The sequence below is a fragment of the Mauremys reevesii genome, linkage group 1, assembly GCF_016161935.1.
Source record: "Mauremys reevesii isolate NIE-2019 linkage group 1, ASM1616193v1, whole genome shotgun sequence".
Taxonomy (NCBI): Eukaryota; Metazoa; Chordata; order Testudines; family Geoemydidae; genus Mauremys; species Mauremys reevesii.
In genome coordinates, this window is record NC_052623.1 from 215,250,455 (window position 1) to 215,271,505 (window position 21,051).

General features: G+C 48.1%; 1 protein-coding gene across 2 annotated transcripts; it reads left to right on the forward strand.

Moving 5' to 3' along the window:
* Window positions 1-6,102: 6,102 nt before the first annotated feature.
* On the forward strand, window positions 6,103-20,914 carry LRRC23 (leucine rich repeat containing 23). Of its 2 annotated transcripts, XM_039496911.1 has the most exons (8): window positions 6,103-6,209; window positions 6,665-6,775; window positions 6,965-7,077; window positions 8,637-8,890; window positions 9,002-9,132; window positions 19,010-19,146; window positions 19,797-20,019; window positions 20,548-20,914. In XM_039496911.1, the coding sequence occupies exons 2-8, from the start codon at window positions 6,674-6,676 to the stop codon at window positions 20,584-20,586; spliced, it is 999 nt and encodes a 332-aa protein (XP_039352845.1). In that variant the 5' UTR covers window positions 6,103-6,209; window positions 6,665-6,673; the 3' UTR covers window positions 20,587-20,914. The 2 variants fall into 2 exon arrangements, with proteins under 2 accessions (XP_039352845.1, XP_039352852.1); XM_039496918.1 differs by lacking the exons at window positions 6,103-6,209; window positions 6,665-6,775 and adding an exon at window positions 7,929-8,034.
* Window positions 20,915-21,051: the final 137 nt, after the last annotated feature.

Consider the following 21,051-nt stretch of genomic DNA (forward strand, 5'->3'; position numbering starts at 1 on the left):
AATCTCACCCACCCACTCCTGTAACAAACCCCTGACCTATGTCTGAGTTATTGAAGTCCTCAAATCGTGGTTTAAAGACCTCGAGGTGCAGCAAATCCTCCAGCAAGTGACTCGTGCCCCACACTGCAGAGGAAGGCAAAAAACCTCCAGGGCCTCTGCCAATCTGCCCTGGAGGAAAATTCCTTCCTGACTCCAAATATGGCAATCAGTCAAACCCTGAGCATGTGGGTAGGACTCACCAGCCAGCACCCAGGAAAGAATTATCTTTAGTAACTCAGATCCCACCCCATCTAACATCCCATCACAGACCATCGGGCTATTTACCTGCTAATAATCAAAGATCAATTAATTGCCAAAATTAGGCTATCCCATTATACCATTCCCTCCATACACTTATCAAGTTTAGTCTTGAAGCCAGATATGTCTTTTGCCCCCACTGCTCCCCTTGGAAGGCTGTTCCAGAACTTCACTCCTCTGATGGTTAGAAACCTTCATCTAATTTCAAGTCTAAACTTCCTAGTGTCCAGTTTATATCCATTTGTTCTTGTGTCCACATTGGTACTGAGCTTAAATAATTCCTCTCCCTCCCTGATATTTATCCCTCTGATATATTTATAGCGAGCATTTATATCTCCCCTCAGCCTTCTTTTGGTTAGGCTAAACAAGCCAAGCTCTTTCAGTCTCCTTTCATAAGACAGGAGCATATCAGTTTGATCCTCCAGTAGCCTCAGCATTGCATCCTGCCTCCGCTCATCATGCTGCCGCCACCTATCATCTTGCTCCCACCACCACCTCGCCTCTCACGCATCCCTCCTGTCCTCGCGTTTATTTTGTGCTTTCCTGACTTTGACATTGTCTGCCTCCACGCATTTTGCTGAGCTCTTTCTGTGCAGGAGGACTGAATGACATTTCATCGCAAGTGTGGGTTTTTTTTTGCCTTCTTATCTGCATTAGCCTGTGGGATGGAGATGATAGGGGGAGCACTGAAACATTTGCAACTGTGGGAGGGAAAAAAAAGGGAGAGTAGTATTTAAAAAGACACATTTTAGCAAACAATGGGTAGACTCTTTCACGGTGAACCAAGCTGTTAACATTACATAGCACATGTGTTTTCAGCACAAGGTAAAATTTTGCCTCTGAATGTCCCCTTAATAAAATTCCCCTATTTCAGCCAGGTGACCATGAATGATATCACTTTCCTAAGGATAACACAGGAGATAAAGAACGGATGTTGCTTGAATGCATTCCAGTAGCTGTACTGGCTGCGAATGCATCCCAAGTCTTCAGAGCAAATTAATCATTAAACACGCTTGCTTTTAAACCATGCATTATATTTACAAAGGTACACTCACCAGAGGTGCCTTCTCCGTCTTTAAGGTCCGGGAGCCTGCCTTGGGAGGGTTGGGAGGGTATTAGCTCCAGGGTGATAAACAGTTCCTGGCTGTCGGAGAGAATGCTTTCTCCGCTTGCCTGCTGTGCACTACCCTCCTCCTCCTCATCATCATCTTCCTCATCCCCAAAATCCTCATCCCTGTTGCATACGACTCCCCCCTTGCAGGAGTCCACGAACAGGGGTGGGGTAGTGGTGGGGGCACCCCCTAGAATTGCATGCAGCTCATCATAGAAGCAGCATGTCCAGGGGTCTGACCCAGAGCAGCCATTTGCCTCTTTGGTTTTTTGGTAGGCTTGCTTGAGCTCCTTATGTTTCACATGGCACTGCTGCGCGTCCCTGTTATAGCCTCTGTCCTTCATGCCCTTGGAGCTTTTTTCAAATACTTTGGCATTTCATCTTTTGGAACAGAGTTCGGATAGCACGGATTCATCTCCCCATACAGCGATCAGCTTCAGTATCTCCTGTTCGGTCCATGCTGGAGCTCTTTTGTGCTTCTGGCACTCCATGGTCACCTGTGCTGATCAGCTCTCCACGCTGGGCAAACAGGAAATGAAATTCAAAAGTTCACAGGGCTTTTCCTGTCTACCTGGCCAGTGCATCTGAGTTGAGAGTGCTGTCCAGAGCGGTCATAATGGAGCACTCTGGGATAGCTCCCAGAGGCCAATACTGTCAAATTGCATCCACACTACCCCAAATTCAACCCAGCAGGGTCGATTTCAGCGCTAATCTCCTCGTCGGAGAGAAGTACAGAAATAGATTTTAAGAGCCCTTTAAGTCGACAAAAATGGCTTCATCATGTGGACAGGTGCACGGTTAAATCGATCTAACGGTGCTAAATTCAACCTAAACTCATAGTGTAGACCAGGGCTGAGAGTATGTATAAGTAATTTAGGGTAAACTATGTTAAAGGGATGGGGTAATTATCCCAAAATCAGGCATTACAAACCAGGAAATTCAAAGGTTGGGTTAAACTTGTTAAGAAACATCATCACTAAATACACAGAACCTCCACAGGTCTGCCTTGTGATACCAAATATGATTAGTACAAAGTAGGGCTTGTGGTCCTAGAGTAAAGTGATTTAACCACAATTTCATAAAGAAATCACAAACACTAATCACAAGAAGGGGAGAAAAGCCTAAAATTCAGTGTGGCAAAAACCACCTTCCCTGGGAACATGGTGTGTGTGTGCAGAGAGTGGGGCATTTCAAGGGAAAAATAATCTGCAAGATTCACAGATTCTCCATGAGAAAAAAGCAGAATAATGCCCACCTCTGACAGGAGGACTGTGGCAGGCACCAGGCAGTGGGTGCTATGTAAATAGAAAGACTGAAAACAGAGACCCTGGAATACTCAGGAGGAATAGTGTACTGGGATGACCTTTTGATTTCTTTGCTACTCCTAGAACAAGGTGCGTCTCATGCAGGGATTAGAGCAAGTCTTTTGGTTTCCTGCTCCTTCTATCTTCATTGCCAGATGAGGAGTTGAGCAAAAGCCCATGCAAGTGAACTGCAAAGGGAAAAAATGGAATTTGTGCCATTATTTTGCTTCTTTATGGAGAATAGAGAGTCATGAAAGAACTTTTTTAAGTAGGAAGGAGTAGGTGGGGCTCTGCTTAATTTTTAATCTTAGAACTAGCAAGAATGCCAAATCTCATTTTCCCTACTTTTTGCTGCCAGCTCCTTAGAGCACACAGATCCATGGAGTGGGAGTTCTCTGAGTAGGTCATTGAAGAGTCAGAGGGTTGGATCTTTAACAAAAAGAGGTTTTCTCCAAACTATTTGTTAGGCATTTTATATTGTTAGGTGTTAAAAAACAGATTTTTTTATTCTAGCTGTGTAAAACTTTCTCCTCTTAATTCATCTGATTTCATAAGAATACACATTCTCCAATCCTCCATCGAGCCTTCCAGGAAAAAGAAAGTAGAAAAGACCTGAATTGTTATTGTAAAAGTCAGTCTGGAAAAAAATTAAACACAAACAAAAGCCTTCCAGATCTTTTTAATCCATCAGAATAAAAGGGAAGGGGAGGGGAAGAAAAAGCACACAAGCCCTTGTTTCCCCCTCCAGAACAAATTTTACAGATTACCTTACAAGGTCCTTAAACCATTAGCAATTGAATGTAAGAGCATATCTAGTGAGGTCTCTCCAGGGTTTTCTGCGGGATTTAGAGCCAAAGCATGTGATAGATTACAAAGGGTCTGAAATGTCCTATGAAGAAACCCCCTCATGATATAAGCATAACGATTGTGAGTAAACGCAGAATCAATGGGATGAGCCCCTTCACCACATGCTGTGGAATCAGTCTTGCAAAGTCCCGTGAGGAGACGGGACCCAAAGCAGGATTGTTCCCTACGGATGCTCCAGGAGTTTGCCCAAGAGATGGAGAAGCCCCATCAGATAGCATCTAATCCATTTCCCCATAGGACACAGTCAGGGAGACAGCGTGGGAGCAGAGAGGTTGATCTGTGAGCCAACAAGGTAAATGGCAGTTGAAACAGTGTGAACAGAGGAAAGAGAGTGTGAGTAGGGCTCTACCAAATTCACAGCCATGAAAAATGCATCATGAACCATGAAATCTGGTATGCCCCTGTGAAATCTGGTCTTTTGTGTGCTTTTATGCCATACTATACAGATTTCATGAGGGAGACCAATGTTTCTCAAATTGGGGGTCCTGACCCAAAAGGGATTTGCAGGGGGGTTGCAAGATTATTTTAGGAAGGGGTGCGGTATTGCCACCCTTACTTCTGCACTGACTTCAGAGCTGGGTGGCCTGAGAGTGGCAGCTGCTGGCTGGGCGCCCAGCTCTGAAGGCAGCGCCCCGCCAGCAGCAGCGCAGAAGTAAGGGTGGCAATACCATACCATGCCACCCTAACTTCTGCACTGCCGCCTTCAGAGTTGGGCAGCCGGAGAGTGGCAGTTGCTGACTGAGGGTCCAGCTCTGCAGGCAGCAGCACAGAAGTAAGGGTGGCAATACGATGCCATCCTTCCTTTTGTGCTGCTGCTGTCAGCGGCTCTGCCTTCAGAGCTGGGATCCCAGCCAGCAGCTGAAGTAAGAGTAGCAGTACCGCACCCCCCATAATAACCTTGCGACCCCCACACAACTCCTTTTTGGGTCAGAATCCCTACAATTACAACACTGTAAAATGTCAAGGTTAAATAGCTGAAATCATTAAATTTATTATTTTTAAAATCCAATGACCGTGAAATTGACCAAAATGGACCTTGAATTTGGTAGGGGCCTATGTATGAGGCAGCAACTGGAGTGGCAGTGGAGGTGGAGGGATGTATGTTTGAGATTGGGGAAGAGGAGCAGGCTTGTATTAAGAGAGGAAGTACCAGAAAACAAAGAGAAGTTAAGAAGGGAGGGGATCATAAGAATGGAGGCAAAGGAAATGAACAGCCTGGAGGGGATGGGGCCAATTAAGTAGGAAGAGAACTTAGAAGTGGAGAGCCTTCAAGGAAGCACAGAGTCTGGATCAGAGGAACAGAGAGAACTGTGGGGGAAGAGGAAGTAGAATTTGTCAGATCTTGTTGATCAGCACAGGCAAGTGATACTGCGCCGAGAGGTTGCAGGAGCAAACTGGGTTTGTGGTACAATTCCTAGGTGACAGACGGACTATGGGGGCTGGGGCTTAAGATGCACATTCAATAGTGACCAGAACAGACTGAATCAGTCCAGTCCCCTGAACAGCAGAACGCAAGAGTCACAGCTTGTGTAACAGGAACATTAGGGCTGTGAAATAGTGTACATTAGAGATCATGGAAATAGCACCTTGGACGTTGGTACTAGCTGCACTCTGGTAGTGTCTGGACAGTCACTGACTGGGATGGATTCAACCTGAATGTTTCCCAGCTGATGCTTGTAAACATTGTGGATTCAAAACAGAGGTGCTGGAACAATTTGTGTACTGGGGGTGCTGAGAGCCGTTGAATCAACTTGTAAAAACTGTATATAATGGAAACCACTTCAAGTCAGGGGTGTAGCAACACCCCCTGCACCTTTAGTTCCAGCACCTATGGTTCAAAATGATTCCCAGCAGCTGGTTCCATGGAAACGCTTAACTGACAAGAGATCAGAAATGTCAGTGCTGGATCCACAGACGCTGTTCAGCCAGCACAGTGCAGCCACAGCATTGCCTGCCTGGGTCAACACTAGCACAGCACGGCCACAACCCCAGCACAGGGCAGTCACAGTGCCAGCACAGCCTGGCCAGGCGAGCGCCTCCCATCCAGAGCTGCTGGGCTCCGCAGAGAAGGCAATTTCTGGCAGGCCTTCTGGAACAGTTTTCATAGTGGGGGTGCTGAGAGCCATTGAACCAAACTGCAAACCCTGTATATGACGGGAACCGCTTCAAGCCGGTGGTGCAGCAGCGCCCCTAGTTCCAGCGCCTCTGATTGCTGGTGCTCGTTCAGCCGCGTTAGGCTGCAGCCCCCTGCGCAGAACAGCGAGTCGTTCCCTCCAAAGCGCTGCACCGCCCCCACCCCCATGCCCAGCGCTATGATCGCACCACAGCCGCGCACTGGCCCTGCCCTAGCCCCGCTCCTGCCTTCTCCCCCCTCCCTGCTCTCAAACGACCCCACCCCCTCATGCAAAACCATGCGCCGCCCCCTCCCAGCGAGCGGCAGCCAAACCACGCCCGGCTCCTGCCAATTGCCTGGGAACTCTCGCCCACCGGGACTTGTCAATCACCAACTGTTGCCATGGCAGCAGATCCTGGCAAGAGTTCCCACCTACCGCCTGGGTTTCCATAGCAGCAGTAAACAAACCCTCCCTCTCCCTGCAGGTCCCAGGCTCCTGGAGCCGCTCACAGCTGGGGTCAGTCCCCCCCCCCCCACAAGCAGGGGGCAGGTTTGGGTGCCCCGGTGCCAGTCTGGATGCAGGTCCAGGGCACCCATTGGTGCCACCATTGGTGGATGGGATATGAGGCTTCTCCCCTCTAGTCACCAGGCCCCCTCTGGCCCCAGCTGATGTCCAATCCCCACCTGGTGGAGATTTCTCAGGGCCCTTTGTGTGCGGCAAGGTCATGGGTTCTCAGCAGGACTGGGGTCTGCATCAGTGTGACTGGGAGCCTCTGCACAGACTGAACTCCTCTCTCCCCTCAAAGGGGGCCCCTAGCGCAGGCCAAGGCACAGCAGCTGGGGGCGTGGGTGTAGGTAGGGGAAAGCTTTCTTCACTGCTGGCAGGCCAGGGTTACACACAGGCCCCCCAAGGGCTGCTGGTCAGGGCTCTCTGGCTAGAATTAAATTCTCTTCTAATGGGGCTTTTTCTAGTCTCTGAAGATGTCGGATGAGGAATTTGATGATGAGTACAGTGCCAACGAACAAGAAAAGGAGGGAGAGGAGGGGGAGGAAGAGAAGGATCCAACAGAGGAGGAGGAGGAGGTAAGGAAGCCTGACATGGAAAGGAGGAGCCTGAGCGTGAGGGGAGGGAATCTGTAGGGGGACATGGCTGGGGTTAGGGGTGAGCTGAGAGACTGACCCTGCCTTATTTTTGTGTGATGTTATCGCTAAATCTCTCTTTCTCTGACTGTTTGTTTCTGTCTCTCTCCATTCCTTCTCTCCCCACTCCAGAGCTTGTCTCCCCACCTTCTTACAGAGGAGATCATGAAGGAAGGCCTCTCCCTCTTGTGTAAAACAGGCAATGGCTTGGCTCATGCCTATGTGAAACTAGAGGCAAAGGAAAAGTGAGTGTGGTAACATGCACAATCAAATCCTTCTTCCCCCTCCCCACTGGTAGCAGGGCAGAAGCCAACACCCTTTCTGCAGCACCCTTTCTAGGTGGATGGGAGAAGGTTGGGGGGAAAATTCTGGAATGATAATTAATGGGGAAATGGATTGCAGTGCCCAGTAGTGTGGCTTCTTTCTGTATGGGTTGCCATGGTTGGTGGGGTATCCCACTCAATATTCTGGACAGATCATATTATGAGTTACCTCTGACTGTACCCTGGGATGATGGGAAGGGATATGGGGTTTGGAGTTTGTCACTTTGTTAGTTTGTCACTTTGTTAGTTTCCCTCCTCCCTTCCTGTGTCTGCTTCTCCCCCAGTATCTACATAGGCCTGTTCGTGCTCTCCCTAGTCAAAGCTGGCACCAGGAGATGACTGGCCAACTGGTGTTCAGCTTGTTGGGCCAGCAAAGCATTTCTATGGCCCTGTCTCTCTGGTTAGACTCACAGGTTGCAGGACGTCATGCCCTGGTGGAGACCTCACCACAGTTAGCCAGCCCTAAGTTACCTCTGAGATACCCCATTCCAGATCACTCTGATCAGTAGGGTCAGGTAGATGCCCAGATACATTGATGAGAACACCAATATCAGTGTCCAGCTAGATACAATGACTGGGTAGATATGACAGATGGATAGTTAGATGGACACTCCAGGAAATGCTCTCAGCAGCTCTCCACTTGTGAGCAGTAGGGAGGCTTAGATGACATCCCCCAGAGCTATGCCCTTTGCACTGATTCGTGGAGCTGTTCAAGTGACTTCACCATCCCAAACTCAGCAGCCACCTGAATTATCTTCTTCCTCACCCACCAGTTGCCAGTAATCCATGGACCCATAAGTGTCATGGGGAGGACATTATTGGGAGACTTTGGAACTCACATCCCTGTGAACTGAGCCCCATGCTGGCCATATCCACCAGGTACTAGAGAGACCTTCCTTAATGTCTTTCATTAATCAGGAGCAGCCCTTGCTGTTTTGCTGGCCAGGGTGGAAAATGTTTTCTGCACCCTATGCCTGAGCGGCTCAGGAGAGGTTGGGGACCCTGGAAGTTGGTACCCAGGTCAACTTCCCTGCTCGCCTGCCCCTAGAACCAGCGCTGTCACTAATTATGCATTCCAGCTTCCTAGTCCTGCAGCCTTGTCCTTCCCCATCTCCCATTTTTCCCCACCCAGCCCTCAATGCTAAGACCACTATCTGATGGACTTATCTCTTCACAGCCTCTCTGGGTTTCCTCCCCTCAGTTTCTGCCTGCTCCTGACAGCTCCTTCTCCATTCCTGGGAGGGGTCTCCACCCAGGGGTCCATCCGGGCTCTGTTTCCAACCCCTCTGCTCACTCCACCATCTGCCTTCTCCCTCCTTCTTATGTCCAGAGAAGCTTCTCCAGACCAGATGTAGGTAGGCTGCAGAGGAGGGGACTGGCTCCCCAACGGGGAGGAGGGGCAGAGTGGAGACCAGCTCTGGGAGGAGAGGGAGGAGAGGAAGAAAGCTGGATGCTTGTTTCACATCCTCATCCTGTGGCAGGGACCTGACAGATATCAGCCTTCTCCAGAACTACATTCACTTGCGTTATGTGGACTTGTCAGAGAACCAGCTGCGAGATCTGTCTCCTCTGGGCAGCCTCACCCACCTTCTGTGGCTGAAGGTGGATGGGAATCGGCTGATCAGCACCCGTCTCCCAGAGCTGCCTTACCTGCAGATTGCCAGCTTCGCCCACAACCGCATCAAGGACACAGAGGGTATTACCCATCCACGCCTGGGCAGCCTCAACCTTAAAGGTGAGGTGGGTGTGTACCAGGCCTCACCACAAAGAAGTGCTCCTTGCTGTGTGCTGGGAAGGGAACGCTGGAGGGATTAACCCTTTTGCTGCTTCCTTCTCTGTCACTCAGGGAATGAAATCCAGGTGATATCGGGTCTGGATCCAGGGAAGCTGACAAACCTGCACACGGTGGAGCTGCGAGGAAACAAGCTAGAAACCACCGCAGGGCTGCACCTGCCCAAGCTCAAGAACCTTTACCTGGTAAGAGCACCTCACCTCAGGGGCATTATGCCACCGAGAGTGGTGTAGAGACTCCATTGGGGCATCCATGCGCCAGTGTGGTGGTAGGCCAGCACTGTGCAGCCTTGTCAGCCTGAGAGACTAACATGTTTCAAAAAGGTCAGGGGATCACAATCAACTATTTGGGGCAGATTCTGTAATCTAGTGTGTTCCCAACATGCTCAGTCAGTGGCTCTCAGCTTCTCCTTTTTAACCAATCCCCTTGGCTACCCTGGGTAGCAGTGTAAGGGAGAATAGCATCTTGTGCCAGGTGCTCTCCTAGGCTCAGGGGGGCGAGTCAAGCTCCTATCCTGCACTCTTTGGGGGCTCCCACAGCAGGCAATGGAACAACCAGAGTTACTCTCTTCTCTCTGTGATGCAGCAGGCAGCCTGCAGGGAAGCTGCTGAGCAACTGCAGCAGATAAAGCACTGCAGGCACTCAGAGATCTCGCAGCTAGACCTGCTCCTGCAGCTGCAGGGGATGTGACTTCCTTTAGCTCCTCTAGACTGTGACCCTCACTCCTGTCCCTGTTTTTCATTAGTTGTACCCCCAGAACCACTTGAGATCTGGGTCTGGCAGCTCCTCCCCTTAGGTTGGGGGAAGGGAGGGACCTTTAGATGTGGGGGGCTTGTGCCCATCCACTCCTAGATTCTCATAGACTTTAAGGTCAGAAGGGACCATTATGATCATCTAGTCTGACCTCCTGCACAACACAGGCCACAGAATCTCACCCACCCACTCCTGTAACAAACCCCTAACCTATGTCTGAGTTACTGAAGTCCTCAAATCATGGTTTAAAGACCTCAAGGTGCAGAAAATCCTCCAGCAAGTGACCTGTGCCCCATGCTGCAGAGGAAGGCAAAAAACCTCCAGGGCCTCTGCCAATCTGCCCTGGAGGAAAATTCCTTCCTGACCCCAAATATGGCAATCAGTGAAACCCTGAGCATGTGGGCAAGACTCACCAGCCAGAACCCAGGAAAGAATTCTCTGTAGTAACTCAGATCCCATCCCATCTAACATCCCATCACAGACCACTGGGCATACTTACCTGCTGATAATCAAAGATCAATTGCCAAATTAATTGCCAAAATTAGGCTATCCCATCATACCATCCCCTCCATACACTTATCAAGCTTAGTCTTAAAGCCAGATATGTCTTTTGCCCCCACTGCTCCCCTTGGAAGGCTGTAAGGTATGTTGCCCACTCTGGATACCTGCACTCCCATCCTTTTTTCCCCCTTTGTTGTCTCTGGAATCATTTGAGTTTTGGGTCCAGTAGTTCCTCCCCTTAAGCTGAGGGATGGGCTTTATAATGTGGGCAGGTCTGCACCCACCTATGCCCCTGATCTTCAATAGGTGCAGGATATGAAGTGTGAGGCATTTAGGGAGATGATGCTGTCTTCCTTCTCCCTGACAGTGACAGGGCTGATTCTAACCCCCAGTTTTGACAGTGTTGTGCAGGTTTTCTTTGAGACTGAGGACTGATAGGTCTGAGAAGGAACTTGTCAGCATTTGAAAGGATTGCATCTTGGAACAGCTAGAGCTAGAGCAGCCAGGAGGAGAAACTATTAGTCCTAAGTAATATTCAGTGACAGGAGCTAGCCACAAAGTAATAGTGACTACAATATAATTAGGTTCAACATCCAAGGGGCAGGTAGGGCAACAAAAAAGATACAGTGAGTGACCCTAGACTTTGTAAAGGGAGATTTCAGTAAGATAAGATTAGTCAAAGACCCGAAGTTAAAAGTAAACAAAGTAAAGTCCTTAGATTTGACAAGGATACTACCTAAGAAAACAATGGATGGAGGAAGCGATGGCATAGGAAGGAGGGTTTTAAGTTTATTAGGAACTGGGAACCTTTTAGGAAAGGAGGAGCATATATAGGAAGAATGGGCTCTACCTAAACCAAAAGGGAACCAGATTGCTGGCAAGTAAAATTAAAAAGCTTGAGAGGATTTTGTACGCTAATGACTGGAGAAAGCCGATGGAGGCAGAGGAGCAAACAGTTTGGGCAAAGACCCCTGTTAGAGATGAGTTTATTAAAGGGGACTCAATATCCTAGTAAAGAGGATAGGAAGAAGCTGGTGAAGTGCAGGTAAGAGCTAGTGAGGAACAAACAAACACAAAAGAGTTCCATTTAAATATAACACAAGAGGCAAGCAGCTGAATATTGACAAAATGTACAAGTGCTTATGTAACCTTTGGGGGGCTAGAGTTCACTTCATTACCCTTATCCAGTGCCTAAAAAAACCCAACTCCCATAGAAGAGTAGCTGGAGACCCAGAGTTCAGTCTCTCAGGGTTTTCAGCAAGGATTGCACAGGGTCAACCTCCCCACATTCAAGTCCCAAAAGGAACTAAAGAAATTAATTTAATTAAATAACCTTTTTATCATAAGCTTTTATAATCTAATTTTTACAACATGGCATGGCTATTTTATAATCCACAGACATTACTTTCACAGTTATACATAAGCATAAATAAAGAAAACACATTAAAATCTGAACAGGTCAGTCCCCACAGAAATACAGTGAGAAGAAACTGAAAGTTCCCAAAAGCTTAGATTTTGTTCACCTAAGTCTCAGTTAGAGTCTTTGGTCACCAAATCTAGACAGTCTGCTGAGTCTATAACAAGGGTGGGCAAGCTACATTTTAAACTGGCCCTCAAGCCTCACCACACACTTGGTCCCGCTCTGGCCGGGGGCCACGGCATTGCCCTCATGGAGTCTGACTCCAGCAACAGGGAACCTATTGAAGCAGACCCAAAACTACCACACCCAATTCCAGAAGCTTCTGGAGTGCTTAATCTGCCTAGCAACAATGATCCAGACACAGCTCACTCCCACCTCCCCCCATTGGGTCTCCTAAAGAGGAATCTCACTATTAGACACATGGGTTACACTTATACACAGACACTGGAAGTTTAATACTAAAATAGGTGAACTAGAGTACCTGGCATTAAATGAGGACATTGATATAATAGGCATCACAGAAACATGGTGGAATGAAGATAATCAATGGGACACAGTAATATCAGGGTACAAAATACACAGGAACAACAAAATAGGTTGTGCTGGTGGGGGAGTGGCACTATATATACGGTAAAAATCTTATATGAATCAAACTGTGCTATCAAATCTCCGTGGATAGAAATTCCATGCTTGAACAAGAAAAGTATAGCAGTACAAATGTACTACCGCCCACCTGACCAGGATGATGAAGGTGATTATGAAATGCTCAGAGACATTAGAGAGGCTACAAAGGCAGAAAACATAATAATCATGGGGGTTTTCAACTATCCCCATATTGAGTAGGTACATGTCACCTCAGGATGGGATGCAGAAACACCATTAATGTCTGCTTCTTGGGAGCAGCTAGTCCTGGAACCTACAAAGGGAAAGGCAATTCTTGATTTAGTCCTAAGTGGAGCACAGGATCCGGTCCAAGAGGTGAATATAGCTGAATCACTTCATAATAGCGACCATAATGTAATTAAACTTCACATCGTTGTAGGGGGGGAAATGCCAAAGAAAGCTAACACAGCAGCATTTAATTTCAGGAAGGGGGACTACACAAAAATGCAGAAGCTAGTTAAACAGATATTGAAAGGTCCAGTCCCAAGGATGAAATGGCTACAAACTGCATGGAAATGATTTTAAAACACTATAATAGAGGCTCAAACTAAATGTATACCCCAAATCAAAACAAACAGTAAGAGAACAAACAAAATTCCACCATGACCCAACAGCAGAGTCAAAGAGGTGGTTAGAGGCAAAAAGGCATTCTTTAAAAACTGGAAATAAAATCCTACTGCGGAAAATAGAAAGGAGCCCAGCCCCTAGCAAATCAAGGGTAAAAGTATAATAAAGCAGCCCAAGAAATAATTTGAAGAGCAACTAGTTAAAGAGACAAAAACTAACAGCAATTTATTTTAAAGTACAATCAGAAGCAGGAAGTTTGCCAAACAATCAGTAGGGCCACTGGGTGATCAAGGTGCTAGAGGAGCACTCAAGGAAGACAAGGCTGTTACAAAGAAGCTAAATTAATTCTTTGCATTTGATTTCACTGATGAGGATGTGGGGGAGAGCCCCAAGCCCCAGCCATTCTTTTTAGGAGATCAATCTGAGGAATAGTCCCAGATTGAGGTGTCAGTAGAGGAGGTTTTGGAATAAATTGATAAATTAAACAGTAATATGTCCCCAGGCCCAGATGATTACACCCAAGAGTGCTGAAGGAGCTCAAGAATGAAGTGGTTGAGTTACTAGCAATAATATACAATTTCTAATTAAAATCAGACACTGCTCCAGAAGATTGGAAGGTAGCAAATGTTGTACCTAAAATATTCAAGGGGTGATCCAGGGAATTACATCCCAGTGAGCCTTATTTCTGTGCCTGGCAAATTGGTTGAAATTATAATTAAAAGGAGAATAATAGAACACCTGGAAGATCATGAGTTGATAGGGTCTAACCAAATGTTTTCTGCAAATGAAAATCACGTCTCACTAATCTCAAAGCGGAACTCACATTGACTTCAGTTGCAGATATGAGCACTCAGCACTTCTGCTGATCAGCCCCCAGCTCTCAAATCAGATGCCTGAAAATGAGGAACATACAGTTAGTGACCACCTGTGAAAAGTCTGGTTGAAGTGATTTGCCCAGCATCACACAGGAACTCTCTGGCAGAGACAGGGCTAAAATCCAATTCTCCAGCGCAGCCTTAACCATGAGATCCTCCTTTCTCTTCCTGCAACTCTGTGCTTCCTTCAGTGCATGCCTTCCAATTTCTGCAACAAACAAGGTAGGGGTCCTACAGAAAACAGCCTCCTTTCCTCTGATTTACTCCCTGAGCACCAGCCATCCTGTGCACTGAATGAAGCAGTGGTTCTGTGGAAAAAATAGTATGTGATTATGTCATTGAAGATTGTAACATAATGCATATGTATAAGGACAGCGTCGGCTCCAGGCACCAGCGCAGCAAGCGTGTGCCTGGGGCAGCAAGCCACGGGGGGGTACCCTGCAGGTCGCTGTGAGGGTGGCAGTCAGGCTGCCTTCGGCAGCATGCCTGCAGGAGGTCAGTTGGTCCTGCGGATTCGGTGGTGGCTATGCCAAAGCCGCGGGACCGGGGACCTCCTGCAGGCACGCTGCCGAATCCGCGGGACCGGGGACCTCCCACAGGCACGCCGCCGAAGGCAGCCTGCCTGCCGTGCTTGGGGCGGCAAAAAAGCTAGAGCCGCCCCTGTATAAGGGGAGCCGAATTCAGTTTGCATAGACAGTTTTAATTATGGCATTTCTTAACTTTTGAGTGCAGCCTTAATAATGTTCTTTTAATGTGGAGTGTCATCAGCAAAGTTGGAACCTTCGGATTCATTGCACAGACCTCTGCCACTTCAATTAACAGAGTAACCGATAGCAGTATAAGTTGCCATCCTCTATGTCAGGGGTGGGCAACCTTTTTGGTCTGAGGGCCACATCTGGGTATGGAAATTGTATGGCGGGCCATGAATGCTCATGATATTAGGGGTGCAGATGAGGGCTCCGACTGGGGGTACAGGCTCTGGCGTGGGGCTGGGGATGAGGGGTTGGGAGTGCAGTAGTGTGCTCTGGGCTGGGACTGAGGGATTCAGAGAGCGGGAATCAGGGCTTGGGGCGGGGGTCAGGGAGTGCAGGCTCTGGGCAGTGCTTACCTCAAGCAGCTCCCAGAAGCAGCAGCATGTTCCCCCTCTGGCTCCTACGCAAAGGCGTGGCCAGGCAGCATAGTCTTATTATTAGACTATCCATAGAGATTCTATGGTACAATTTGGTTCATTTAAGATTTTGACTTCATTTGATTCTATGCTTTCTTTCACATACAGTGCCACTCCCCCACCAGCACGACCTGTTCTGTCCTTCCGATATATTTTGTACCCTGGTATTACTGTGTCCCATTGATTATCCTCACTCCACCAAGTTTCTGTGATGCCTATTTATATCAATATCCTCATTTAAAATGAGGCACATGAGTTCGCCCATCTTATTAGTTAGACTCCTAGCACTGGTATATAAGCCCTTTAAAAACCTGTCACTTCTTAGCTGTCTGCCATTATATGGTGTAATTGAATGGGACTCTTTTTCATTTGACTGTTTCTCATCAGATCCTCCCTGTATTTTATCATTTTCCATCCTCTCCTCCTTACTAGGACATAAAGAATCTCCATTAATAGATCTTCCTCTAAGGGATGTCTCTGTCCAAACCACATGCTCCTCCAAACCTGTTGGCTTTCCCCCAGCCCTTAATTTAAAAACTGCTCTACGACCTTTTTAAGTGCCAGCAATCTGGTTCCATTTTGGTTTAGGTGGAGCCCACCCTTCCTGTATAGGCTCTCCCTTTCCCCAAAGCTTCCACAGTTCCTAACAAATCTATACCCCTCCTCGCTACACCATTGTCTCATCCACACATTGAGACCCTGTAGTTCTGCCTGGCTAACTGGTCCTGCGTGTGGAACTGGAAGCATTTCAGAGAATGCCACCATGGAGGTCCTGGACTTCAATCTCTTACCTAGCAGCCTAAATTTGGCCTCCAGGACCTCTCTCCTATCCTTCCCTATGTCACTGGTACCTACATGTACCACAACCACTGGCTCCTCCCCAGCACTACTCGTAAGTCTATCTAGATGTCTTGAGAGATTCGCAACCTTCACATCAGGCAGGCAAGTCACCATGTGGTTCTTCCAGTCATCACAAACCCAGTTATCTATGTTTCTAATGATTGAATCCCCCATAACTATTACCTGTCTCTTCCTAATAGCTGGAGTTCCCTCCCCCAGAGAGGTATCCTCAGTGCGAGAGGATACCACAACATAGTCTGGAAGGAGGGTCCCAACTATGGGATCGTTTCCCTCTGCTCCAGTTGGATGCTCTCCTTCCCTGAGACTTTCATCCTCCTCAACAGCACAGAGGCTGTCAGACCGGGGGTGGGACCGTTCTACAGTGTCCCGGAAAGTCTCATCTATGTACCTCTCTGTCTCCCTTAGCTCCTCCAGCTCAGCCACCATAGTCTTTAAAGCCCGTACACAGTCTCTGAGGACCAGGAGCTCCTTGCACTGCATGCACACATACACCACCTGCCCATAGGGCAGGTAATCATACGTGCTGCATTGGGTGCAATAAACTAGGTAGCTCCCACTCTGTTGCTGGACTTCCGCCTGCATTGTCTTTTTCCTCCTGCAGCTCCTTCCTTTGTTGTTGTTTTGTTTTTATCGGGGGGTGTTTGGCTTTAAGTTTAAAGAATGTTAAGTGTATCTAGCCCCCTGGCTCACACTCTCTTGCAAAACTCCCCTGTTAGCCGCTCCTGGTCACTAGCTCCTCTGGTCGCTTAGGAGCAGGCTTTTTAAAGCCCTGGTCTTCCTGAGCAGCCCCGCCCCCTGGTTAAGGGTTGATGGGTGCTAAAGGGCTTAGGGATCAAAGCTTCATTAAGAAGCTCTCAGCTATGCCTAGCAGGCCGCTAGGCTCAGCACACACATGGTCAGCACACGGTCCCCCAAACAAACAGACCACACGGTATATTTCAGGCAAGCAGCAAACACACTACAAACACAAACACACACACTACAGACAACAAACTTACCCCAAAGGTCACGTAATCACTCCTCCTTCACCTGGAGAACTCTCTCGCAAAACTCCCCTGTTAGCTGCTCCTGCTCACTAGCTGAATAAGGAAGTATCATTTACTCCTTAACATAAGAGCCCGGGTCACACAATGAAATTAATAGACAGCAGGTTTAAAACAAACAAAAGGAAGTATTTCTTCACACAATGGAGAGCTAACCTGTGGAACTCATTGCCAAGGGATGTTGTGAAGGCCAAAACTATAATGGGGTTAAAAAAATAATTAGATAAGTTCATGGAGGATAGATCCATCAATGGCTCTTAGCCAAGATAGTCAGGGATGCAGCCCCATGCTCTGGGTGTCCTTGGCCTCTGACTGCCAGAAGCTGGGCAGGATAGATCACTCAATGATTGCCTGTTCTGTTCATTTCCTCTGGGGCACCCGGCATTGGCCACTGTTGAAAGACAGGATACTGGGCTAGATAAACCATTGGTCTCACCCACTGTGGCCATTCTTATGTTTTCACATTTCCCAGTGGGTTTCACAGATGTTTGTTGACAGCAGACCAATGGTGAGGAATCTTGGGTTCCATCCATGCTCTGGAAGGGTGTGCGCTCTAGTGGGCACAGATTCTTCTGTCCGTTTCCCCACAAGCTTCACCCTATTTTTCCCCATCTTCTCCAAACTGTCCCTATAACTGTAATAATGACTGGCCTAGACAAAATAAATCAGAAACTTCTGTTCTCCCTGTCACCTAACACAAGAACAATGAGACATTCAATGGCATTGAAAGGTGGCAAATTAAAAACCAATACAAGGAAATATTTTTTCACACAACATGTGATTAGACCATGGAATTTATTGACAGAGGTAGTTGTTGAAGCCAAGCACTTAGCAAGATTCAAAGAGGGACTGGACATTTATATGGATAACAAAAATATCCAGTTATAACAGTAAAGCCTACAAAAAATTGGAAGGAACATAACACTTCCCTGTTTCAGGGTTTAAACCATCCCTGGGGGCAGATTATCTCACATTTGGCTCTTGCAGTTTTCTTACCCCTGCCTCTGAAGTGTCTGTTTCTGGCCACTGTCAAAGGCAAGGATGGCAGACTAGATGGCCCACTGGGCTGATCCAGCCTGGCAAGCTCTGTGACCCTGCAAACACATTTTCAATTCATAATCAAACGCACAGAATGATAATTTAGAACCCAAGGCCACAGATTGGGTACTGCTGTGGTAGGGGGCACTGTGCTGGTAGTGCTGTGGGTGAACTGTAGGGCTCACTCTGTTCTCTAATCGGTAATGATCTCAATGCCCCAGTGTAATTCTAGGGGCCACTGTGCTGCAGGGAGTGGTGTGGGTTACTCAGTAGGGGACATTCTCCCCTTGGAGCCAGTCCTGGCCCCATTGCCTCAGCATAATGCTGCTGGAGGTTAAGTCTTTCACAAAACATTTTTATTGGGTCCTTGTAGGTGTCAAAGATCCCCTATCCCTTTGCCCAAGTCAGGGTGTTAACCCTCATACTCAAATCCCAACTCAGATTATTTTAGTCTCAATCATAGAATCATAGAATATCAGGGTTGGAAGGGACCTCAGGAGATCATCTAGTCCAACCCCCTGCTCAAAGCAGGACCAACCCCAACTAAATCATCCCAGCCAGGGCTTTGTCAAGCTGGGCCTTAAAAACCTCCTAAGGAAGGAGATTCCACCACCTCCCTAGGTAACCCATTCCAGTGCTTCACCACCCTCCTAGTGAAATAGTGTTTCCTAATATCCAACCTAGACCTCCCCCACTGCAACTTGAGACCATTGCTCCTTGTTCTGTCATCTGCCAACACTGAGAACAGCGGAGCTCAATCCTTTTTGGAACCCCCCTTTAGGTAGTTGAAGGCTGTTATCAAATCCCCCCTCACTTTTCTCTTCTGCAGACTAAACAAGCCCAGTTCCCTCAGCCTCTCCTCTCAAGTCATGTGCCTCAGCCCCCTGCGGGACTCATTATTCCTAAAAAATTTCCTGCAGCTTCTATTGGAAACAGTATTCCACTGGGCCTCCTATCCTAAGTCATTGCACAGCACTGTTGTTGGATTGTTAAACAGTTGTTGTGCCCCACCCCAGAGAAGGGTGCACTTTAGAAGAGTGCACTGGGGGTGATGAGTATGTGGAAAGTGAAAGGGATTTTAGCACTATAACATTATTCTGATTCTCTCCTCCCTTTCTCCAACTTTCTTTCCTTCTCTCACCCCAATCTCTCCTCTCCTTTCCTGGTGCTCAGGCCCAAAACTTCATTACCCACCTTGAGGGCCTGGAGGAACTGGTGCAGCTTACGACCCTGCATCTGCGTGACAACAGGCTTGTGACTCTGGATGGCTTCTCTAAGAGCATGAAGTGTCTGCAGTACCTCAATCTGCGGTGGGTCCTCCCCTGATCAACTTTGGCTCTGGAAAGTGCTGGGAACCCCCAGTGGGCAATGGGACTGCTCTCCTCAAAGCATGTCAAGTTAGCTGCTTTGGAGACACCAGTCTTCACCAGCAGGTGGGGCTGGGGTTGGTCTTCCCAGCCCACTGATTTCTAAGGCCCAGACTAAGCCACCTTGATGGGCCCCAGTTCTCTGATTCCTCAACCACTTTAGGATGCCTCTCTTTGCCACTGTGTTCCTTCAGAGAGATTGGCCCCTCCACATCCATCTCGGATCTGCCCTGCTGCACCTTGTACCCTTTGCTAAAATCCTCTTTGGTCCCTCCGCCCTCCCCCCTTCAGTACCCTATTGATTGCAAATCCCCTTTTCTCCTAGGTATTTGCTATACAGGGGAGGCGATGACACTGGCTGATCCAAAGGGCTGTCTGTACACCGAGGAGACACCTAAGGAAATCCAGAGAGGGGAAGGTCTTTCTTTTTGTGTCTCTCAGTTTGGGGAGCCCCAGGTGCTCAGGGCTGTTTGCTGATGAGTCCCTTTCAGTAGGTCATGTCTATTCAGTCACTATATTGTTATTTTTACTGGGGGATCTCAATAAATAGAGTTATTCTCTCTCCCTGTTTCCCCACCATCACCCCTCTGCAGGGGGAACGGGATTCTGAACCCTCAGGAGATGGCAAAGCTGCAGGTTCTGCCCATGCTGCGGGCACTGGTGCTGATGGACAATCCCTGTTCTGATGAAAGTGAATACCGGATGGAGGCTCTGGTGCTGCTTCCCCGTCTTGAGCGTCTCGACAAGGATTTCTTTGAGGAAGATGAGCGGGCAGAGGCTGAGGAGACACGGCAGCGACACCGGGATGAGGAACAGGTTAGAGCATAGAATCATAGAATCTCAGGGTTGGAAGGGACCTCAGGAGGTCATCTAGTCCAACCCCCTGCTCAAAGCAGGACCAAATCCCCAGATTTTTACCCCCGTTCCCTAAATGGCCCCCTCAAGGATTGAACTCACAACCCTGGGTTTAGCAGGCGAATGCTCAAACCACTGAGCTATCCCTCCCTCCAAGGGAAGCGGGGTGGGGGGCCGTGGGGGGAAGAGACTCGGAAAGGAGAAAGACTAGAGATTTTCAGTCTGAATGTCTTTTCTTTAGATTAAGGGGAAAAAAGAGAGCCTAAAGTCGAGCCCCAGGAGAGAGTACAGTGTGTAAAACATCCTCTGAAACATGCTACATCACATCTGCCATACAAAATGGCCCGAGCCATTAGCCTTAGCTAATGAAAGGGTCAGCATTGAGAAAACAGTCAGAACAATTATAGGGCCACCTACCCCACAAGGAGGGAAGAAAGCAACATCTGGAACCATCCTTGTTAACTTCTCCCTTTTCTCTTTTTCCCTCAGGAAATGGAGGAATCTGCCCAAGGGGAAGTGACTGAGTGACACCCTCCAGTTGCCCCTAGAGTCCCTTAGAACTCTGTGGGGCAGGAGTAGGTTGGCCAGGGAGCAGGACTAGTGTCTACGGCTCCATGTATTTGGCCCTTAGAGACCTTTCCTTTGCCCACACTCCCTGTCTCTCCTGGGAGAAGTTGGTGTCAGACACCCCTCTGTGCTGCCTAAGGGAATGCAGCTCTATTGCAGTCAGTACAGCACAGGCTCTGCTCCTCAGAGGCCCAAGGAGAAGGAGGGACAGTTAAGGTTTGTGCAGTTTGAATTGTGGAGCCTGAAGCTCCTGCAATATTTTCTGCTTTGAATAAAAAGAATTAATGAATCTGGAGTGAGTGAAGTTGATTATCCTGGGCCCCTCTCCTCTCCTCTCCTTTTGTGTCTCTGGCTCACTCTCTCCATCCCCTACGTGCTGTTTGCAAAGCTTCTTCTAAATCCTGACTCATCGCAGCTCTGGGTCAC